At 43.4% G+C, this 20123-nt stretch overlaps 1 protein-coding gene across 1 annotated transcript in view; it reads left to right on the forward strand.

Annotated features, from left to right (window-relative positions):
• The window catches only part of LOC146812390 (uncharacterized), a 241336-nt gene that overhangs the window by 194214 nt on the left and 26999 nt on the right, over positions 1-20123 (forward strand). Inside the window, exon 15 of the mRNA XM_085619391.1 lies at positions 11305-11439. Coding sequence (XP_085475517.1) covers positions 11305-11439 — 135 coding nt within the window. The remainder of the gene's footprint in view (positions 1-11304; positions 11440-20123) is intronic.

The following is a 20123-nucleotide window of genomic DNA, read 5'->3' on the forward strand; positions in this document are numbered from 1 at the left end:
TTAGTCCGGTGCACACATTATCTATAATTTCTCTATACTACGTGGCCTGTGGAACTTGGCCCTACCCCCTCTCACAGAAGCACGGTGAGGAATTTGGGTATTCTCTTTGATAGCTAGCTATCAATGAAGGACTATGAGGCATCTACATGTGGCATGTTCTTTGGGACAATGCACCCTCTTAAAAGGATTTTCCAGTTTTTGCCACTGGTTGCTAGCAAGAATCTGGTCCAGGCCCTGATAATCAGCCACCTGGACTATGGAAACTCGCTTGTGGTATTATCAAATGCATCCCTTCCTGCCAAGATGCAGGTAGTACAAAATACGGCAGCCCGACTGGTTAACAAACAGCCACTGGGCACCTCCTCAGTCCCCCTGTTTAGAACCTTGCATTGGCTTTCCATAAAGAAGAGAGCAATTTTCAAACTCCTCTGCCTGATGCATAAAGCTCTGGCAGGTAAGGGACCTAAATACCACCAGGACAATTGGCTTATTATTGTCCGGATAAAAGCCTTAGCTCAAGCAATCAGCTCCTTCTTTGCCCTCAATGCATTCGCACATGTAAGTATGGTGGACGGGTTTTTACATACCTGGCCCCTTACCACTGGAATAAACTCTCATTTGTCATTAGGGCTTGTTCTGGCTTCGCAGGCTTCAAAATGCAGCTTAAAACCTGGCTGTTCTAATGACTGCTCCTAACTTTTCTGTTACCTCAGTACTGAGATTCCCCCTTGGGGGATAAGTTGAGCGCTATACCAAATATTCATTAACACAACATAAGATAACTGAGGGTAAATGCTTGACAATGTTCAGGATTCTGCCCATCATCTTTTTGTGGTGCTATAAGTCGCCTTCAGTGGGAAGGGTATGCCCAGACATGGGCCCCATGCTCGCTATGCCAATGGATTTAAGCTACCCAGGCTGATGAGGGATGATATCCCAAAACTGATCCTAGAATGCTTGTTTTCCTTACTAGGAAGGACCTGGCCCGGCAGTTCAGGCTGGACTGTTTCCACGGGGAGCAGGGTCAAGACTGATTTGCATATGGCTGGGTCCAAACTGGTGTGGTGTAGTGAGCAAAAGATGGATTAAACCCAGATCTGTGACTGGGGGTGAATGCTTGACAATGTCCAGCATTCCGTCCATCATCTTTTTGTGTTTCTATAAGTCACCCTTAGTGGCAAGGGCATGCCCAGATGTAGGTCCTGTGTCATTATGCCACTGGATTCAAGCTATGATGAGGAGTTATACGCCATAAGCTTTTCCAGGATGCTTGTTTTCTGGTATAGGAAGGAACTGGCCTGGCATTCGGGCTTGACTTTTCCCATGTGGAACGGGGCCAAGACTGATTAGCATATGGCACGGTCCAAACTGTGGTGGCGTGGCAAGCAAAAGCATGATGTTCTGCATTTGGTCTGGGAAACATCGTTTACAACGCACATGTTAGAACGCGTTTCATTACAACAAATTTCTTACATCGCAAAATCCATTACAACGCATGTCATTACATCACATAATCCATTACAATGCATTACCCAAAGTAACGCCCCAGCGGGGTTAGAATACTAATTGCGTTTTAATGGATTATGCGTTGTAATGACATGTGTTGTAACAACATGCGTTGTAATGGATTTTGCGATGTAAACATGTGTTGTAATGACACGCTTTGTAACGTGTGCGTTGTAAAGTGTCATATTCATTTGGTCTATCGTCTTTTTGTGTTTGCTATACTTCCCCACCCTATTTCTATTCTGCTGTCCAATGATTTACCCCATTTGGGTAGAATCTTTTCCCACTTCTGCCTCTTAATACATCCGTTTCTGAGGCAACAACTATTCTGGACAGTAATAACATAGGGCTTCAGCAGTCTTAGAGCAGGAGATAACCAATCGGGCGGGCAGCCACTTTACATTCTGACTCCATCTTGTAAGCAGAAGACACACAGGTCTGCCTTGAATGAACAAGCACACATGGGGATCTAGTGAAAGGGGCGCGGGTAACCACGGCGAAAGAAAGATTGGTTAGAAATGAGGATCTTGCTATGTGATTGTTGCCATCGTTTGAAACCCTAGTCCATCTGTTGTGTGCAAAACCATATACCTGAATGTTAATTTCAATAGTGCGAAGACAAACCAAATGAGAGTTACGAAGCCTGCATGCATATCAGTTTGAGATAGGTATACTTACAGCTCTTTAAAATAAAATGAATAAAAACATAATGTATTTTAATACATATTGGAATATTGAAATGTTTGGTGTTCCATAGAAGGCAAATGCATGGCAGAGAATAAATAATGACTAGTAAAGAAATATTGCCCCAACATTACAAATACTTGCCTTTTGTGTTTCTCTCAGTTTTATTTAGAAAGGTCTACCCTCACTGTGTGGAATGTTCTCATAGCAGTATACCCCTTCTGCCTCAGGCTATATCCGTAGTTATAGGCCCTCTCCCTTATTTCTGGGATTCGCCTATAATTTGGGAGAGGGACTTTAACCACTTCAGAAGTGGGCTGTAAAGCTATAATGAAAAATTCACATTTGGTTTGTTACTGAAGGTCAAACCTGTCATCGTTCAAAATTACAGCGTGTTGCCACCAATGTCGAATAACTAAACTGTAATTTGTAAGTCTCCAGTCATAAAGTTCAACAACGTGTTGATATTATGGAATTACCATACACTGCTAAATTGTGATCAAAATGTACAGGGTCCTCATGAAAAAAATGGGTTCAAGATAGGCCAATTTAAAAAAGGGACCTTGCAACCACTGGGAGCCATTAGAAAAAAAAGTACGGTAGGGTTTAAGGGTAAAGTATGTGCACTCATGATATTTGCTGATAGTTATGCATAGAGCGGCTTCCAAAGAGGCTGTAGAGCATAGATGAGCACAGCCAGATCTATATTAGTGCCATACAAACTAAAGCCCACAAGAGCCTGTCCTACAGCATAGAGATCATTTAACATAATATGATCTGACATGGTTAGTTATGTTTTAATAACACTTTTTTTTATTGACAATTGTTCAATAGTACAGCACATATTAACAGAATAGGGCACAGCAACGGACTGTGAAATGGCAACAGTGTTAGCGTGTGTAGTATAATAACAAATATTATTAGCTTGATTACCCAAAGTTGAGGGGAAAAAACTAAGAACATTATCCAAGAGTGGGGCAACCACTTATCACAGTTCTTTTAATGCTTCAGTGGCATCCTCATGCATGATAAATAAGTTTCTCAAGCCTAGAGAACCTATTTATTCCCTAGAGCCACTCACAAAAGATAGGGGCTGATGCAGACTTACAGACTTACAGTGCCAGGTGATGTCATGCTTGGCCAGAAGAAATCTCAGACCAACGAATATGACACAGCAAGGTATTTCATTTCCAGAGGTATTTTAATTAGTTTTATCACTGAGACTTTGTGGGTGTGAACTCAAGAACAGGAAAGTGACTTTTGTGGAAGACAATGAAACAGCAGAGAGTCATTAGTAGAATGTCTACAAGCGTTGTGTGTATTGAGGCTGCTGAAAGAACTAGTGCTTCATTGCCTGCTATGGAAGATATTTTTACAAGCACTTCATATTTCATGATTGGGCAATGAGGTGGCTGATTCACTCTCTCTCGCTCACGGTGGTCAAGGTTCTCTGGGTTGGTCCTGAAAAAAAGAGCAATACAGGACACCCCTTTCAGAAGATATGTGAGTTTGTGAGAGCATTGAGGCTGCATAAAGGTTTGCTAGCTTCTTCCACAAAAGAATCCCACTAGTAGATGAAAGAAGAATTTGTGAGTAGCGGGACCAGGTGATAAGACTGCAGCGAAAGGGTGATGAGGTCAGAAGCACGGATGTGGTTAGCTTTTTGTTGCACTTGGTTTAGAGGAACCTGGTGCCAGTGAGCATTGCAGGGAAAATGGTATGGAGAGCCTTCTATGGGAAATGTTATTGGGAATATGAACCCAATGGGCAGAATTCATAAGACACATTTTGGAGGAGTGGAACTGCAAGCAGGATAGGCGCTGTGATGCGAGACAACCAATTATGATTGAGATTTTAAAGTGGCATTTCATCCAAGAATCGGCCTAGATATTTGGAAAAAGGCTTCATGGCAAAGCCTGTCTCCATAGAGTATTCCAAGCTCCTGTTTTCTTTGTGTTGTGCAGTATTGATGCAGTGTCTTTTGGTTGCAACACTTGTCTAAATAAACACATTTATTTTTCAACTAAATAGAAAAATTAAAAAATTACCCAAAAACCTTTCACAATTTTCTGCATCTGGGCATTTCATTGTCTTGGCTAATCTGTAAATGGCCATAATTATTACGTTTGTATTTGATAGCACTGCGTCACTTGTTTGCTAAACCAACCTACCACATACGGCTCCATCTCAGTATATTGGACCACTTGCATCTTAAATTGGCAATTAGCTGAGATCCATACAGAAGCCAAGGTCACCGTGACGCCACTGAGTGGAACCATCTTCCTCCTTCCTCCTTCCTGTGCTGCTTGCACTCTGCAAGGGGCTAACTCCCATCTCTTGATCACCAGTGACAGCACTCAAATTATCCACAAAGTCAGAGAGTGAGTGTTGAGATTCATCTGGCAGTATTTAGCAGAACAGGGAGGTCCACACCGACTACACCTACTATACCGATTTTTGGGATCTAGAGAAAGGACTCACACTGTATTCAGGAGATGGCAAATTCAACCTTAACATCTGCTTGTGCTCTCATCGATTTTGTTGTCATGGTTTGCTCATTTTCTGTATTTTAAGTCCTATTTGTTTAGGACAATTATTTTCTTGTAATTCAGGGTGTACCTGTTATACTGTGGGCAGCATTGCAGTTTGTGCCTCACCCAACAGCTTCCCTTGTGTCCCGCTGTATATAGCGCAAGGTGCTTTGCACTAACCTCCATGGTGGACAATGAAACCAGCAGGCTGCCTCACTCACCTGTAAAGATTTCCTTTTGGTGGCCAGCCTGCCGGTGTAGCCTCAGGTGATTCTCTCCACAGGGGCCACGCTGGGGAACACCATAGCTCTTCCCTTCTCCTTTGGAAGGATTCATGGGGTGATTCCTTTTCCTATCCAAAATGGCAACCTTTCCATTTGTGTTCTGGGAGCTTCCTAATCTTAGATGGTGGCACCAATTCTTGAGGTAACTTTCTGTTCTGGGAATATATAAAGGGTATGTTGGACTTGGCCCTTTTTGCAGGGTCATCCCTAAACCTTTTGCCTTTCTCCTAGCCTTTTTCTGACATGGTGTTGGTGTTTTTAGGACTCTGTGCACTTTAGCACTGCTGTTCAGTGTAAAGTGTGTGTGCTCTCTGTGATAAATATGATAAGATTGGTCTACACCTATTTGGCCTATTTAATTTACCTGTCAGTCCCTTGTAAAGTTGTATCTCATATACCCAGGGTGGTAAATTAAATGCTAATGGTGGGCTTGCAGCGCTGATTGTGCCACCCACCAAAGTAGCCTTGCAAACTTATCACAGGCCTCTGCTATTGCAAGGCCTGTGTGCGCAGTATTACTGCTGCTGTGACGTGGCACCTAAAGTGTGTGCCATGTATGGGACCCCCCTTTTACTGCATGTCAGTCATCCCTAAGGTAGGCCCTAGCTAGCCCTATGGGCAGGGTGCATTGTAGGTAAAAGAGAGGACATGTACCTTAAGTGTGTGACATGTACTGGTAGTGACAAACAGCCATTTTGGTTTCTCACTACTGTGGGGCTGCCCTCCTATAGGAATGCATTGGGGATTCCCTGATAAGTGCTTCAGTGGTAATTCTTGATATGAGAGGAGCAGCGTGGTCAAGTTTGGTATGTTTGGAATAGTGATAATAAATGCTACGCAATGGTGTGCGTAGATTTATTATAACTATTTTAGAAATGCTACTTTTAGAAGTTGGCATTTCTGTGTGCTATGTGTCTGTCTGCCTGATGTGAATTGCAAGTCTGGCTTTTGAGTGACAGAGGCTGGTGAGGTGTGTGTGGCTCCAGGAGGGGCAGGGTGAGTCAGCGCTAGGCTGAATTGGACATCTGCATTTGGAGTAGTGGGAGGAGAAGTCCCTGGTCCCTGAATAGGTGTGTGGCTAGCCTGTACAATGCTGGCTCCGCCCCCTGTGGTGTGTCTGATGGCAGAACCCCCATCTCACAAAGGAGGGTGTGAGCACTTTACACAAAGTGCTCCACGCCCCCCAGAACCAGTTGCAACTGGTTCTCCCAAGCCCTGGGCCAGCGCAGACAAAGGAGAAGTGTAGTATAAATGTTGGGTTGTGACCCCATTAGTTGTGTTGTTCCTGTGCTTGGGGGGCTTGCTGCTGCTGGGCCTCAGGAGGAACCGCCACGAGGGACTGCCTCCCTGCTGGAGGGCCCTGTGTGCTGGCCTGCCTGGGCCCAGCTTTGCCCCCTTTTCCGTCTAAGGACTTTTGGGTCTGTAGCGCCTTGAGAGCGCTCTGCTTCTCTTCCTGCTAAAAAGAGTGTGGGCTGTGCAGCGTGGGGCTGCTGCCTATTTGGAGGGAATCCCGACGTAGGGATTCCCCTTTGCTGCATTGTGGAGTGGGTGCCCATCCCGCCTTTTGCCCAACCGAGCGTGAGCCTACCCCGCTTTGTGCATATTTAAACAGTGGGTGCCCACCCTGTTTTTGGTGTCGTTGGCGTATGTCCACCCCGCTTATGTTATTATATTCAAGCGGGTGTGCACCCCGCATTGCCACCTAGAAGAGGAACCGCCGCTGCCGCACCAACAAGATCGGCCCAGAGGAAGGCAGGCAGCCGTGCCTGGTTGGGGCCGTGGCCTGACTCCCCCAAGCCGGAAGGAGAATTCAGGCGGGAGCCCACCCCGCACTGGACGGTGCCAGAGGAATGCCATGGAGGAAAGCGGAAGCCAGGCAAGCCTTATGCCTGATGATGGGCGGGGCTCCCCGGGCAGAGGAGGAGAGCCTCGCGTGCCTGCACCGGTGAACCGAGCCTCGCAGGCTCAACCGATCCCGAGGGAAAGGACCGGAGCCTCGAGGGCTCCCAGTGACAGACTTCCCCCGCATTGGAGGACACAGAGTACAGTGAGAGCCCGGTGAGTGAGGCTTCAGGATTGGTACATTATCAGTGCCTATTTTCTAAGCGGACCCACAGGAGAGCGGGCTGTTCCCATGTTTAGGGGCACATTGTTTGTAGTGCCCCAGTAGGGGTCCAAAGGGCACAGAAGTGACAGTGCCCCTTTTCAATGTGTGCTCACAGCTGTGCCGCCATAGCGGGCAGCTGCAATGTTTGTCTACATTTGTTGGCAGAGCCCCAGTGGGGGCCCAGAGGGCACAGTGAGTGCCAGTGCCCACAGTTACCTTCACAGCTGCACCGCAATTAGCGGCAGCTGCAATGTTTAGGCCAGAGCATTTTGAGGAGTCCCAGTGGGGACCCAGGAGGCACGGTGGTGCCAGGGCAATTGCACACTTTTGATTCTGCTGCAGTGGCAGCCAGCCCTGATATTTGGGACATAGGGCATTTGAGCCCTCTGAGAAGGTCGTTTGGCCAGGGGGTCAGTGTTCGGTGGGTAGGGCGCCAGGCCCTAATGTGATTTATGTGATGCTTATGATAAATGTGATTTATGCACCCTGATTTATGCCTCTATTGTGATTTCTGCTTAGGACTTAATGTATTTATGCTTGTGAGGGTATTGTCTAATGTGTTTAGGCTTATGAGGTTGGCGCATAAGGTGTTTTCTGCATAAAGTGATGCTTATTGCATAGTGTGATTTATGTTACAGTATATAATGCTGAGTACAGTGTTTTGCCAATAATTACTGGTTGCGTTCTACATTTACTATTTGTGCTTCGTGATGGTTCTGACAGTGGCCCAATTGGCCCTGTCATGTGTATATAATCCCCTGTAAATATTGACTAGTGCCAGTTGCCACAGTATATATTGTGTGATTACTATTCCAATGTGTTTTGGATAATACAAAGGCTATTTTTATATATGACCTTGAGTGGAGTTCCTTTTGTGGTGTGCCTTGTGTGTTGCTGCTGTGTGTGTGTTGTGCAAACGCTTTACACATTGCCTCTGGGATAAGCTTGACTGCTCGTGCCAAGCTACCAAGGGATTGAGCAGGGGTTATCTTCAGCATGTAACTCCCTTGCCCTGACTAGAGTGGTGGTTTCTGCCTGGCTTAGGCGTAAGCCCTAGCCAACCAGAAATCCCATTTCTAACAGGGTAGAATTCTCTTCCTCATTGCTTTGCAACACTTCTTCTCTTCAGTTGGTGTATGTGCTCGCTCCTGCTGGGATTCTTCGCCCCTGCCTGGGTTTCCTTGCTCCTCAGGAGTGTCTTGCTACTGTTGGTGGTTCTTCGCCCCTTTCTTGGCTTCATTGTGCTCTAGTGTCCTGTTGTTCTTCTGGACACCTCTTTTCTGATTTATCATCTTGAAGCCTTGCTGTCTTCATTTGAGGCTTTTTCCGTTCAGGGTTTTACTTCTTTTAGGGCTTCTTCTAGAAGGCACAATCTGCTTAAGCTCTAAAAGTGTTAACATCGTGACTACAGGAAGGGGTCTCACTTACCTCTGTCAGACCAAGAATGTCAAGAACTGGGCTTTAAGATCTTCTCACCAGCCACGGTCTGTTAATAGAAATTCTCCATTAGCGATATCTGACAGTACCTGGGCTTCCGCACTCAGCTTCTTTATATTTTTTCTTCTTATAAAAGATGCTTCTCTGAGCTTCTCTTTTCTTTGAAATCTGCTTTCAAACTCCTTTTATTTATACCTGTAAAGTAATTAGGCTTTGTCCTGCTTCCAAGGCCATGTGAAGTATTGAGAGCATATCCTCGAACAAAGATTGCTCAATATGTCTGTATCACAATAATTTACAATGAGAACAAATAAAGACACACGTTTAGCTCATAATCCCTGCCCTTAATCCATATTTAAAATTTAGACAGCTGCTAGTAAGTTGCCAATCCTTTACATTAATCATCAATGCATATCTTAAATCTGCCAAGTCCTATAATATATTACAAACACATTCAATATTTCACATATATTTAGCAAGCCCACCATCTGACTATCATCCAGCATTAAACCTGTGCTATCCAATAAGACATCTTCAAATCAGGATGGTAGGGGAAATAGATTTTCCTACCTTAAGACAAATATTCAAGGGGGAAGTGAATTTTATTATGCAAAAACAAATATATATTTTGTGCATGAGAAGTTGTAATTCACCATGGTTTTCCAGGAATACATCTGGACATTTGTGACTGTCAAAGTTTCCCAAGGAAATGTATGTGAATTCAAAAAAGTTAGAAATCTGCACCTATTAAAGGATCGAAACGAGTTAGAATATTGTTTTGAAGATCACTCCATTGGTGTTCGGATCTACAGGTCATTATCACAAAAAAGTCTTGGATTGCAGGTTTTGGAACTTTGGTATCCTAATCTGTTTAGGTGGAGTTTACACTGAAGTTCTGCTGACTCTGAAAAAATATGTGCATGCAAGTTATGGAATGAGGCTGAGAAAGTAGTGTCTTTGCCAGTTTAATGTCACACCCTCTCCAGTCACTTTGGATTATGCTGGTAACGCACAAAGTTCTTTTCTCAAAGTTTTGGCTTCAAAGACAACAAATCTAACTAAATCTGAGGTACAACTTGTCTAATTGATGTCCTTCAAGGGCTTCAGTGACTCTCTTAAGTTTTCTAAAGCACATTTCTGAAACTGATTCTGATTTATCTTCTCTCTGATCAGCAAGGCTGAATCCACTAAATCAGGGGTGTCCAAAATGTAGATAGGGTTTACCTAAAGTTAACTAATTTTCATTGTCAATGGTAATCTTGAAAATTTGCCATGAATCCAGTCCACCTGTACACATGTTTGAAACCCTTGGCAACTTAAGCGTTGGGAGGTTTGGATGTGTCATACTGTATGAATCAAAATTTCTTAGAACCATTTATTAAAACAATTAATGAATGCATTGCTTGTTGACAGTGCTAATATATGGCAGTGAACTTGGAACCAATTAATCAAATGCCACAGGTGATTACATAGTATATGGGCCTGATTTAAAATGAGCAATAATGTAAAGTCTGTTGGTTGTTGGCAGATGCAGTAATTCTGGCTTTGGGGTAATTAAAACTCCCACACAGTTTGATGGGAATTTCACCATTGGTAATTCTGCCTTCGTGAATGCAGCCAGCTATATCACACCAGCAATGAATCAGAAGATTTTATTTTACCACTTATCTCTATATAACACTTTCGATGAAAACCATGGCAACTAGGCTCAGGATGCAGGCCAAGATCCTAAGGAGTGCTATGGCGTAAAAAGAGCCTGATTGGTCTGAGAACAAGTAGGCCGATCGGAGTAGTGTAGCTAGGATGCCATGGACCATGGTGTGTGAAAGGAAAATGGCCTCTTTGACTGCTGTTGGGGTAGTAAAATACAGCAATTATTAAGGTTAAATGGGACAGCTCAGGGATCTAGGCTTTGGTGTCACTGCACCTGCGCCATCAATAGTAGATACGGGCCACCCTCCCCCAGTGGCTGGTCACAAGACACGGCTAACACAAGCCATATGGCAGGGCAGATCTCTGCTCATGCGACTCACGTGGGAAGTACTTGAACAGTCATAGGATCCTGGCAGAGGAGTCAGAACATTACAAAGGGTCTCAAGTCTGAGGGGGCACAGTGAAGTGAAGCACCCATGATCATTTAGGGCTGAGAAGAGCCTTTGGGATTAACAGTAAAAGTAGGAGCCGAGGTGAGGCAGAGGACAGAAAATTGTCAGAGAAGGAGCATTGAGATTCACATGACGAGTAACACCTGATATACCCATAGGTATATGTTTTGTGGAATCTCAGGCCACAAAATAGCCATGAGGAGTCACAGACACTAAAGTACCCAATTTAGGGTCCTGTGGATCCGCAGAGAATCAGCCTGTAGAGTCTTACGTCAGGTGAAGAACATGAAGAGTCACAGAGAGGTACCTAGTGGCGTCACAGGACACGCGAAGAGTCTGACGCAGTGGTGTAACAAACCTTGAGGGGGCCCAACTGCAAAGTGCAGGAAGGGCCCCCCCTTTGACCACACTCAGGAGCTCTGGTGACAGGGTACTGGGCTGAAGGGGCCCCCTGGAGCTCAGGGTCCCCACGCCCCTGGTCTGATGTATCACAAGATAGACACCATGAGCCTGAAGATGATCGGAAAAGAAGGGGTCACAGGGGCCACCAATCAAATGCGGAAATCCTGAGGTCAGAACAGTTTGGAACCCATTGCAATATTTACTATGAATTGTAAGCTGCATTGTAATGTGAATATTTTCTTTTATAGCAAGATTTTGCCCGCCATACGTGCTGCCTCCAGGAATAGGTGCTACAAATTGCATTGTTGATTGTGGAAACTGCAGTGAAACGGAGATGTGCGGCTCAAACGGATGCTCTTTAAAATGCGGGCCGATGTCTAAAGGTATTATTTTATCACAAGCTAGTTTCATATTATTCCATCCTGCTTTCTCCACCAGTCACAGTTTGTAGCTAAACATTTGACCAGCAAATACTCCACACAAATGTGAGTTTTTGACTGAGGCAGCCTCCAAACTCTTAACATAAAAGGATATAAGTAGTGCATCATAAAGGAGCGAGTTAATGTGGTCAGTAGGAGGTGCCAAGGTTATGGTAATTTGAAGGTGGTGCACAAATAATTGATTTAAGGTATAACTATAACTTTAGCATTTCTTAGGTTTGTATTGTTAAAGTTTGACTTGCATAGAATGAATAAATAAAGTTATAGTAAATTAAAGGTGGTACATTGATTATCAATGTAAGGTACAACTATAGCTTTAGAATTTCTAATGTTTGTGTAGTTTAAGTTTGATTTGTGTAGAAAGAATGAATACATTTTTCCTAACTATAACTAAGTTTGAACCTTTTTACAATATATATACATATATATATGCAGAAAACCCCTCTCAGCGAGAAGGAATGAGCTGCACACATCTTGATGAAACAGGCAGATTGTATTGCATTTTAAAATACACTGGCGTTTCTTATTCCCTGAAGCATTTTGGTCTCTTAGACCTTTTCCAAAGGGGGAGCCAAGAGCATCCAAGAGGCTGAAAGACGAACGAAACCATTATATGTATATATATATATATATATTATCTACTGGCGGTCGCCAGTAGATAGTTATAGTTAGGACCGTGTTTCCATAGGGAATCTGAAAATTCTATTTTGAATAACTTTGGCGCCGGTTGACGAATCTTCGCAAAATTTTAAAAACTAATGGGGCGCTCTGCTCAGCTCCTACCCTGCAAGTCTCGGGGGGATTCGTCAAGCGGGGGCCGAGAAAAAAGGGGGGTCCCAAAACGCATTTTCCCCATGCATTTTCCCATAGGACCTTTAGTCGAAGGTACAGCCCGAACGGCTGAACAGAATTACTTCAAATTTGGCAGAGAGGTAGTCCTCAGGTCAGGGATGTGCCTTTTGCATATATGGAGTCAATCTGTTCAGTAGTTCCTGAGAAAATTGCAGTTAAAAGCACATACATATCTATAGCCGCGCACCGTGCGCGCACCCTAACGTGCGCGAGCGTAATTCTGATTGGTGGTTACATGTTAGTCAACGTTCGAATCGGTCGAAATCAGGAAGTGTCGGCCGCCATTTTGTTTGTTTTCAGTGCGAGAGTGAAAAAGGAAGGTGGCGAACGTGAAAAGGGGGCAGGGTAGAGAGTTCCTGACCCCCTAGCCTTTGTCAGGGGGTCCCTGAAGGACCCCGAAGGCAGAAGTTGAGATAACTATAACTCGCGCGACCGCCACTCTATCACAAGGATGATGTCATCAGTGATGGCAAGAGTGATGCCACTGACCATGTCATGAGTGATGTAATATGTGACGTCATGAGCAGAGGATTGCAGGCGCGCGAGTTATAGTTATCTCAACTAACTATAACGGGGGAATTTCATTGTTTTTTTACGAGTGAAATATCCACCTAACTATAACATGTGTGAAACCTATGGTTTTTTAAGTGAATTTGTAAGGTTTTTTAAATGCTAATTCCTAACTATAACGTGTGTGAAACCTATGGTTTTTTCAGTGATATATATATATATATATATATATATATATATATGAGAGAACACAGAATGGTTCAGCATTCAATAATCGGATGATTGAGTTTGATCACTAGCATAACAAACACATTCTTTATGTATGCATTTAAGAACTTCCATTGTGGTGTTTTTCTTTCTTCATTTGTCCTTTATTAACCATTTCTTCACATAGAAATATATCAAACAGATAAAATCCAAGAGCTGACGCGTTTTGTCCACATAGGACTTCTTCAGGGCTTTAACCAGTGTGTGGGATTCGCCAAATCCATAATGTCTTTTGGCACAGTTTATGTCCCAAAGACAATCAGGTTATGTAGTATGTACGTCTGGTAATATAGGTCTATCACAGCGTGTTCGTCATGGCATCGGCTTCAAAGCAGGAAGAAGATTTTATCTGTTTGATATATTTCTATGTGAAGAAGGACTGCTGCTTTGGAGGAACTGCTGACCTCCCAAAACTCCAAGTGATGCCCCACAGGTCTTGGACCCTGGGTGTGGCCCAGAGAGCTGAAATCAAACTTTTGTGCTCTTTGCAAATGGGCCAGTTGGCACCAAGACCTTGCCGCTCACACCGCGATTCAGTGCAAAGTTCTGTCAACACGACCCTTCGAACTACAGCATTGAACACTTGTGGGGACCGACAATACAAGGCTTCAGAAACACCCTCCTGCGATGATGGCAGCCTCCCACAATACTCTCTTGCCTCTTGTGGCCCTCTCGATTGCGAACGGGAGTCTTGGCACAGGTTTGAGAAGGTAAAACTTCACTGGACCCAGCCTGGTGATTGTAGCTGACATGCGCACCATCACGGTCAGCCTGAACTTGCGATTTTGACCTGGTCCAGCACGACCAGATGGCCATAATTGGTGCTTTGTGCTTTTTGGCGCAATTTTCATTAATATCTTTAAACATTCGTAACTCTGGTACTACTGATCGGATTTTTGTCGAGGTGGTGTCAAATAATTGCTTAAAAGCTCATCTATTTTTCTAAATCGGTTTAGCATTTTTTTGTCTTCTGCTTTTACTTTATTACTGTTTGTGTGCTGCATAAATAATTCACATATTGCCTCTAGGTTAAGCCTGCATGTTTTTTGTGCCAAGATACCCAGGGTTAAGCACAGGTTGATTTAGTGACGTTTTGTGGCTCATCCTGCACGGGACTGTGGCCATTGTTTGATCAGGCCTCACACCTCAGTCAACCAAGATCCCAATTTCTGCAGATACAGTGGTAGAAGGCCATTTGTTGCTTAGTTTTATGCTTTATGTTTATAGTCTCTTTGGTCTTGCTTGCTCTGCTCTAGTGGAAACATCATTCTTTTCATAGTTGAATAGCGCCTACGCACTATTGTAACAATATTTTGAATTGCTACCCCCTTAAAAAGCACTTGAATCATCTCTTCACCAAAATTTAAAGTACAAAGATTTCCACAAAATTACTAATGCAGTTGGCAGTGATGGTCCAGCTTCACTGGACTGGTCTCAAGGTGAATTTCTGTACCCAAGTGTTCTAACTCAAAGATGCCCGACTGCCAGCATACTTCCTCCAATGAGCCAACGTTAGCTAAGCAAACAATGGAGAGCACAGCCTGATCATTTGAAATGACTGTATCCTGTATTTTCTAAGTCCAATACATTATATTCTCAAGGTGATTGTCATAAAAACGTCCACATTCAGTCCATCAGTCACTTTATAGAGACCATCAAAGACACATGCATTTTCCAATCATATATTCTTTTTTCTTCTCTTTACTTGAAATCATAAGAGATTATAGCCCAGTCCCAATATGGGATTTCTTCAGGGAAACATTTATAGAAAAGTTTCAGTATACACAGCCCATTCCAAGTATCATTCCAACATTTCATTTTTCATATTCTTTTCTGTGTGCCCATGTCCTCGTACCTTTCTCAAGACCAACACGTGAAATCAATGGGAGTTTGACAAAGAGTTTTAATGCAGCAACATGACCCTTGCTTCGCCTACACACCTTTTAAAAATGTCCTGGATGTTGTATACCACAAACACTGAATAAACTCTAGACTAAACAAAAGAAATAGACTAAGGACACAACGTAGGTTGTACCTCTGTAAAACTGGTGCTTTTGGTTGGAACACCACATTACTTTCTGGATCTGTACCCAGTGCTTAATTTGAGCCAGTGGTTCTTGGTGCCGGTGGAGGCACTGGCACAACTTGTTTTCCACTTCCGGCATTTCTGGAGAGCAACCCGAATGAAAACACACAAAGCAGAAAGACAGAGAAAGAGTGAGATGCCGAACCAAAGGGAAAACACAGGAACCAGCAAGAGTGAGAAACAAGCATTGGCATAGCCAATAAGTCTCGCCTCTGGGACCTTATAAGTGTTTAGCCATGCAACAGTTGATGTTGTTGCACCAAGGATATTGTACTGCATAACTAAATACTTATAAGGTTCCAAAGGCAAGACCTATTGGCTATGCTAATGCTTGTTATTGTATGCCACTTTATCACTGTTTTATTGCATGTCAACTTGCACATCAACTCAGTGGCGGATGCTATTTAAGACTGGTGGGGTGGGGTGAGTCGTGGGGGGGGGGATGAAAAATAAAATTCAACATTTACCTGTGTGCCGCTGCCTCTCGGTTCTTTTAGCCTGCTTCCAGGGCAGGAACAGGAAGCTTCCAGTCTTCCAGGCTAACCTAAGCAATGCAGCGTTGTGATTGGTCTGAGTGCCATGGTTCTGTGCTCAGACGGCGACAGGGATCCTGGGCATGTTTCCTCCCAGGCTGTAATGCAGCATAGGTGGAGAACATGCAAAATTAGCATGACAGCTTGGCCAGCTGAGACGGCTGGCCAAACCGTCATGTGCACTTAAGAGAGTGCAAACCACTCTTCCTCCAGCTCCTCTGTCAGAGCCCAGCCCACCCCTACCCAGCTGAGCAACAACAGAAAATAAAATAATAGCAATGAGATATTATCATTTTATTTTTTTCCGTGTAGACCTGCTCAGTGAAGAGACACTCCTCCGCCTTAGAGGAGGAGCTGCTCCCTTCATCAACTTGTTTAACCAGACTGATCCACTATAGACTTTTAAATCAAAAACTCTACGAACATATTTCAGTGCCTTCCTATTCGCAAACTTCCAAGCAGTCACAAATGGTAGCTGCTATAGTGGATAATTGCCAGTCATCTGTTCTTCAATGCGTGTAAAGAAAAGGCTTTTTGATTTTATTGGCATATATACATACCCTTTTTAATAATTTATGTTATTGTAATGTAGTTAACAATATTCTAGCTCTCATATAAGGTCAAGAAAATTTTGAAGAAAATATTCAATTTAAAAGAAAAACATGTGGGCAATACCAAGGGAAGCATACTTACTGGATTCCTGTTTGTTTGAGGGTGGCACACCCAGTCAGATTCATTACTGAATACCTGTCAAGGACACCGCCAACTCTTGAGTCCACCATCCATATACAACAATGTGTGTCGACATAAATTATGAATAAAATGAACCACATCCAAGGCATAGTACAGGGCATTTTGAACATATATCCTTCATTTATGATGATCTATCCAAATCACACACCCACTTGGGAAGTCTGCAACACCTGTTTTGAGTTTCTCATTCGCTTCCAAAGGCAAAACAATTACATTCACCAATTATTATTTAACACATGACCTCTGTGAAGGTAAATCTCCATGCATAATTATCCTGTTACTTCATCCCAATAGCGCACTACAGTGTTGGTTACCATTGGCAGCCTCTGTTGAGGAAAAGGCTTGTGACACAGGCCACCTGTTGTTTCTGGCAGCATCCTCTCATGCGCTCCTCTCTTGTGAGGTAACATTAGCGAGTATCAGTTTGGCATTCACCTGCAGTTTGTTAGTGGTCTCATGCATCTCATACGCAAGGGCACTTCCCATTCATAAATAGTGTCAAAAACTGAGACTTGGTGAAATTTGATTGAAAAAGGCGAGTCATTTTTTTTACTATTTCAGCTTTGCATTAACATTTGGAGCTGTGACTTTCTGCAGGCTATTTCTCTTTGTTCCAGGAGAGGCCTAAGCAACTTCTTAGGAAAACTACTATATTTACATTGTAAACTTCAATTCCTATTATTAGCGTCGTCCAGTGGCAGTCGAATATGATACTGAAGAGCTTTCATGAACAATACCAATTGCAGCCTTATAGTACGCTGCAACCAAAAATTGCTGTTCGGACACTGCAAATTCCAAAGGCATGCACTGTATATTAGGAGAAATATATATTTCACTGAAAACATTTTAACCCCTTGAGTGCCCCGCCCTTTCCCCCTCCTGTGCCGGGCCTTTCATTAGCGGGCGGGGTCCATGACGAGATAGTCTCGTCATGGGCACAGCGCAACCGCGCTCCATGACGAGACTATCTCATCATGGGCATAGAAGGGGTTAAAGTTAATGTTATGTTATAGTTAGGAATGTTATCTTTACATTAGAATTGTTTTTATAATTCACTGAATAAAACAATGCTCCTATAAAAGTTTGATCTTGCGAGTGGTACCAATCCACACTTTGCCTCATTGATCAGAAACCCTTGATTCTTCTGAGTTTAGAAAAACAACTTCCCAACCTTTCAATCGCTTCGACTGTAATGGAGATTGAAGGAGCCAATCCTATAAGTATGGAAACGTGACCAACCGTGCAGATATAGCTGAATCATCAACATTATTATGTAAATTCTAGGATCCAACCACAGGCTGAAAGGAAGGACCTGGAACCGATACTGATCTCCATGATACAGAACCTGAGAGACCGCTGATGACTGCTCGCAGCTGGAATGTAGAGTTAGGCATCTCTCCTATCTATGGTTACCATAAACTCTCCGAATGGAATCAACAGGATGATTCTCTGTAGTGTCTCCACTTTGAAGTGGATTACTATGACTCATTGATTCACCTGCTTGAGGTTTATTACCATTCTGGAGTCACTGTTTTAATCAATATGAAATCCTTAATTGCTTGAGCAAATGCAGACTTTTTCTCTGTACAGTTCGACACCAGTATCTTCTTTACTTTGGAGTCCAGAGGAGAGACAGAATATTCTTTAGTGAGCCCGCCCACTTGAAACAAACGCCTCCCAGGCTGCTTTGAAGTGCAAAATCCTCTCTTCTACCGGTCACTAGTGGCCATCTCCAGCATAGTCCGGGCTTTTGAAATGTATCAGTCCCCTGCTTCCGTTTGAGAATATTTGGACTGGAAACTTTTCCCACAACTTTTAAAGGATGTCCATTGTTGTCTTTTTGGCTGATGAAAGAATTTGCTTCCTTAACCCCCACCCCAAGTTTGAAGAAGTATTCTGATGAAGATTCCTAAAGGAGGAGGAATGTTTTCATTTCTTGAAAAAATCCAATTCCTGTTCAAAAAGATGTGTTCCCTCGAAGGGCATACTAAGAGCGGAGGATTTCTGTGAAGCATCAGTATGCCATTCTCTCAGAAACAAATTACGTCCGGCAGCTGTAGAAGCACCCCTAGCCAAAGCAGCTGGTCCCACAGCATCAAATGATACGCACAAAAGGAATTAATTTGCCTCTCCATCACCTCTAAAATAGCAGAGCATTCTGTTCCCTCTTTTGTTGCTTTTAAAAATGTCTTACATTCCGATACTATGGATTGGAAAGTCTATGCCCCCTAAACGCCTGCTCTTAATGCTAAATGTCAACCAGAATACACCTTTTGAAGAGCTGAGTCCAACTTCTTGTCTGTTGACAACGTCCTCTGTCATAGAGTTTGTCACTACCAGAATCCCAATTAACGAATCCTCAGGAATAGGATATGACATTAATGGAGTCTATATCATTGAGGAGGTAGAGATGCTGCATACATTCGGGACAGAGAATTTGTCTGGCTCCTTATACTCTTGTAGTACAACATCTATAAAATGAGGTTAGATTGGAAGACAACGCTGTGGAGAATATACAAACTGGTGAAGCGCAGTCTCTTTCGGAGCACCAAGCTCCTCCGGAGTCAGAAACCCCATATTACCTCTTAGAAGAGAGAAATGCAAAGGACTGATGTCTTTAATCGCATACCTGCCCCTTTCATCCTCAGGGGTACATTCCCTCTCAATGCTTTTTGATCCAGAGGCCTCCGAGTCTGACAACACAGCTGATCTCTTCCCATGGTCATAAATAGAGCTATTTCTCTGCTCTAAATCTGCCAATGCCACCTGTACGATCCCTTAAATCGTATTTTTCTTCACCTCTCTAAATGTAGGTTTACTTCTTTTGGGTGAAGGAGATCTAACCTGGAGCGTTTGAGGAGGAGCAAGAAGCATGCCTCCTTGCCCTGCATTGCTTCTCCATGGATATTAACAAGAGGACACAGGAACATGAAATCAGCACTCACAACCTTCAGAACTACATTTCTAATGAAAACTAATGTGGCCTCCAGAGACTTTATAATAAGGTGTTCCAGATTGCCTGCCTTCCCGGTCTCTTAAAAAGAAAGTGTGTACATGCGCTGCCCAATTTTCATTTACTACGCATGTGCACTTGTCATTTCTACCAATGTTCTTTTCTCAATTAAGGATGTGGCGCAGAACATCTACAAGAAATTCCAGCCACATCTTTGGAAATAACTTATCAGTAAGGATTCAAAATGCAAAATAAAACATAGCATTCTTCTGCCAACCTCTTGTACAGCTTCAAGCCAAGCACAAGAACGAGTCCAACTCTTCCACAAAATTAGAATTAAATCAGAGTTGTAATCGATTTAAAATATAAATCCACGTTGGGGTATGCTCAAGTGCAGCAGGGAACAAGCTTGAAGAACAATCCAAAGACAGGAACGAGAGATCAAGTCCTAGCCATTATCTCTTCCTTCTCCTGCAGTCCTCCTCTCAGTCCAGACAGGAACAAAACAGGATGATGCGGGGAATAAAAGCTTATTTATGGCACCCAGCCTGGTGGGCGGGTTTTCATTTTCAGCATTCCTGTAGTTTTCCTGTCTCAGTGAGGTGGATCAACTCTTAAGCAATGACTAGAATGAGGACGAGAGACATAGAGGTAAAGTATTGTACAGGTATTT

Source organism: Triturus cristatus, chromosome 7, assembly GCF_964204655.1.
Source record: "Triturus cristatus chromosome 7, aTriCri1.1, whole genome shotgun sequence".
NCBI classification, from domain to species: Eukaryota; Metazoa; Chordata; class Amphibia; order Caudata; family Salamandridae; genus Triturus; species Triturus cristatus.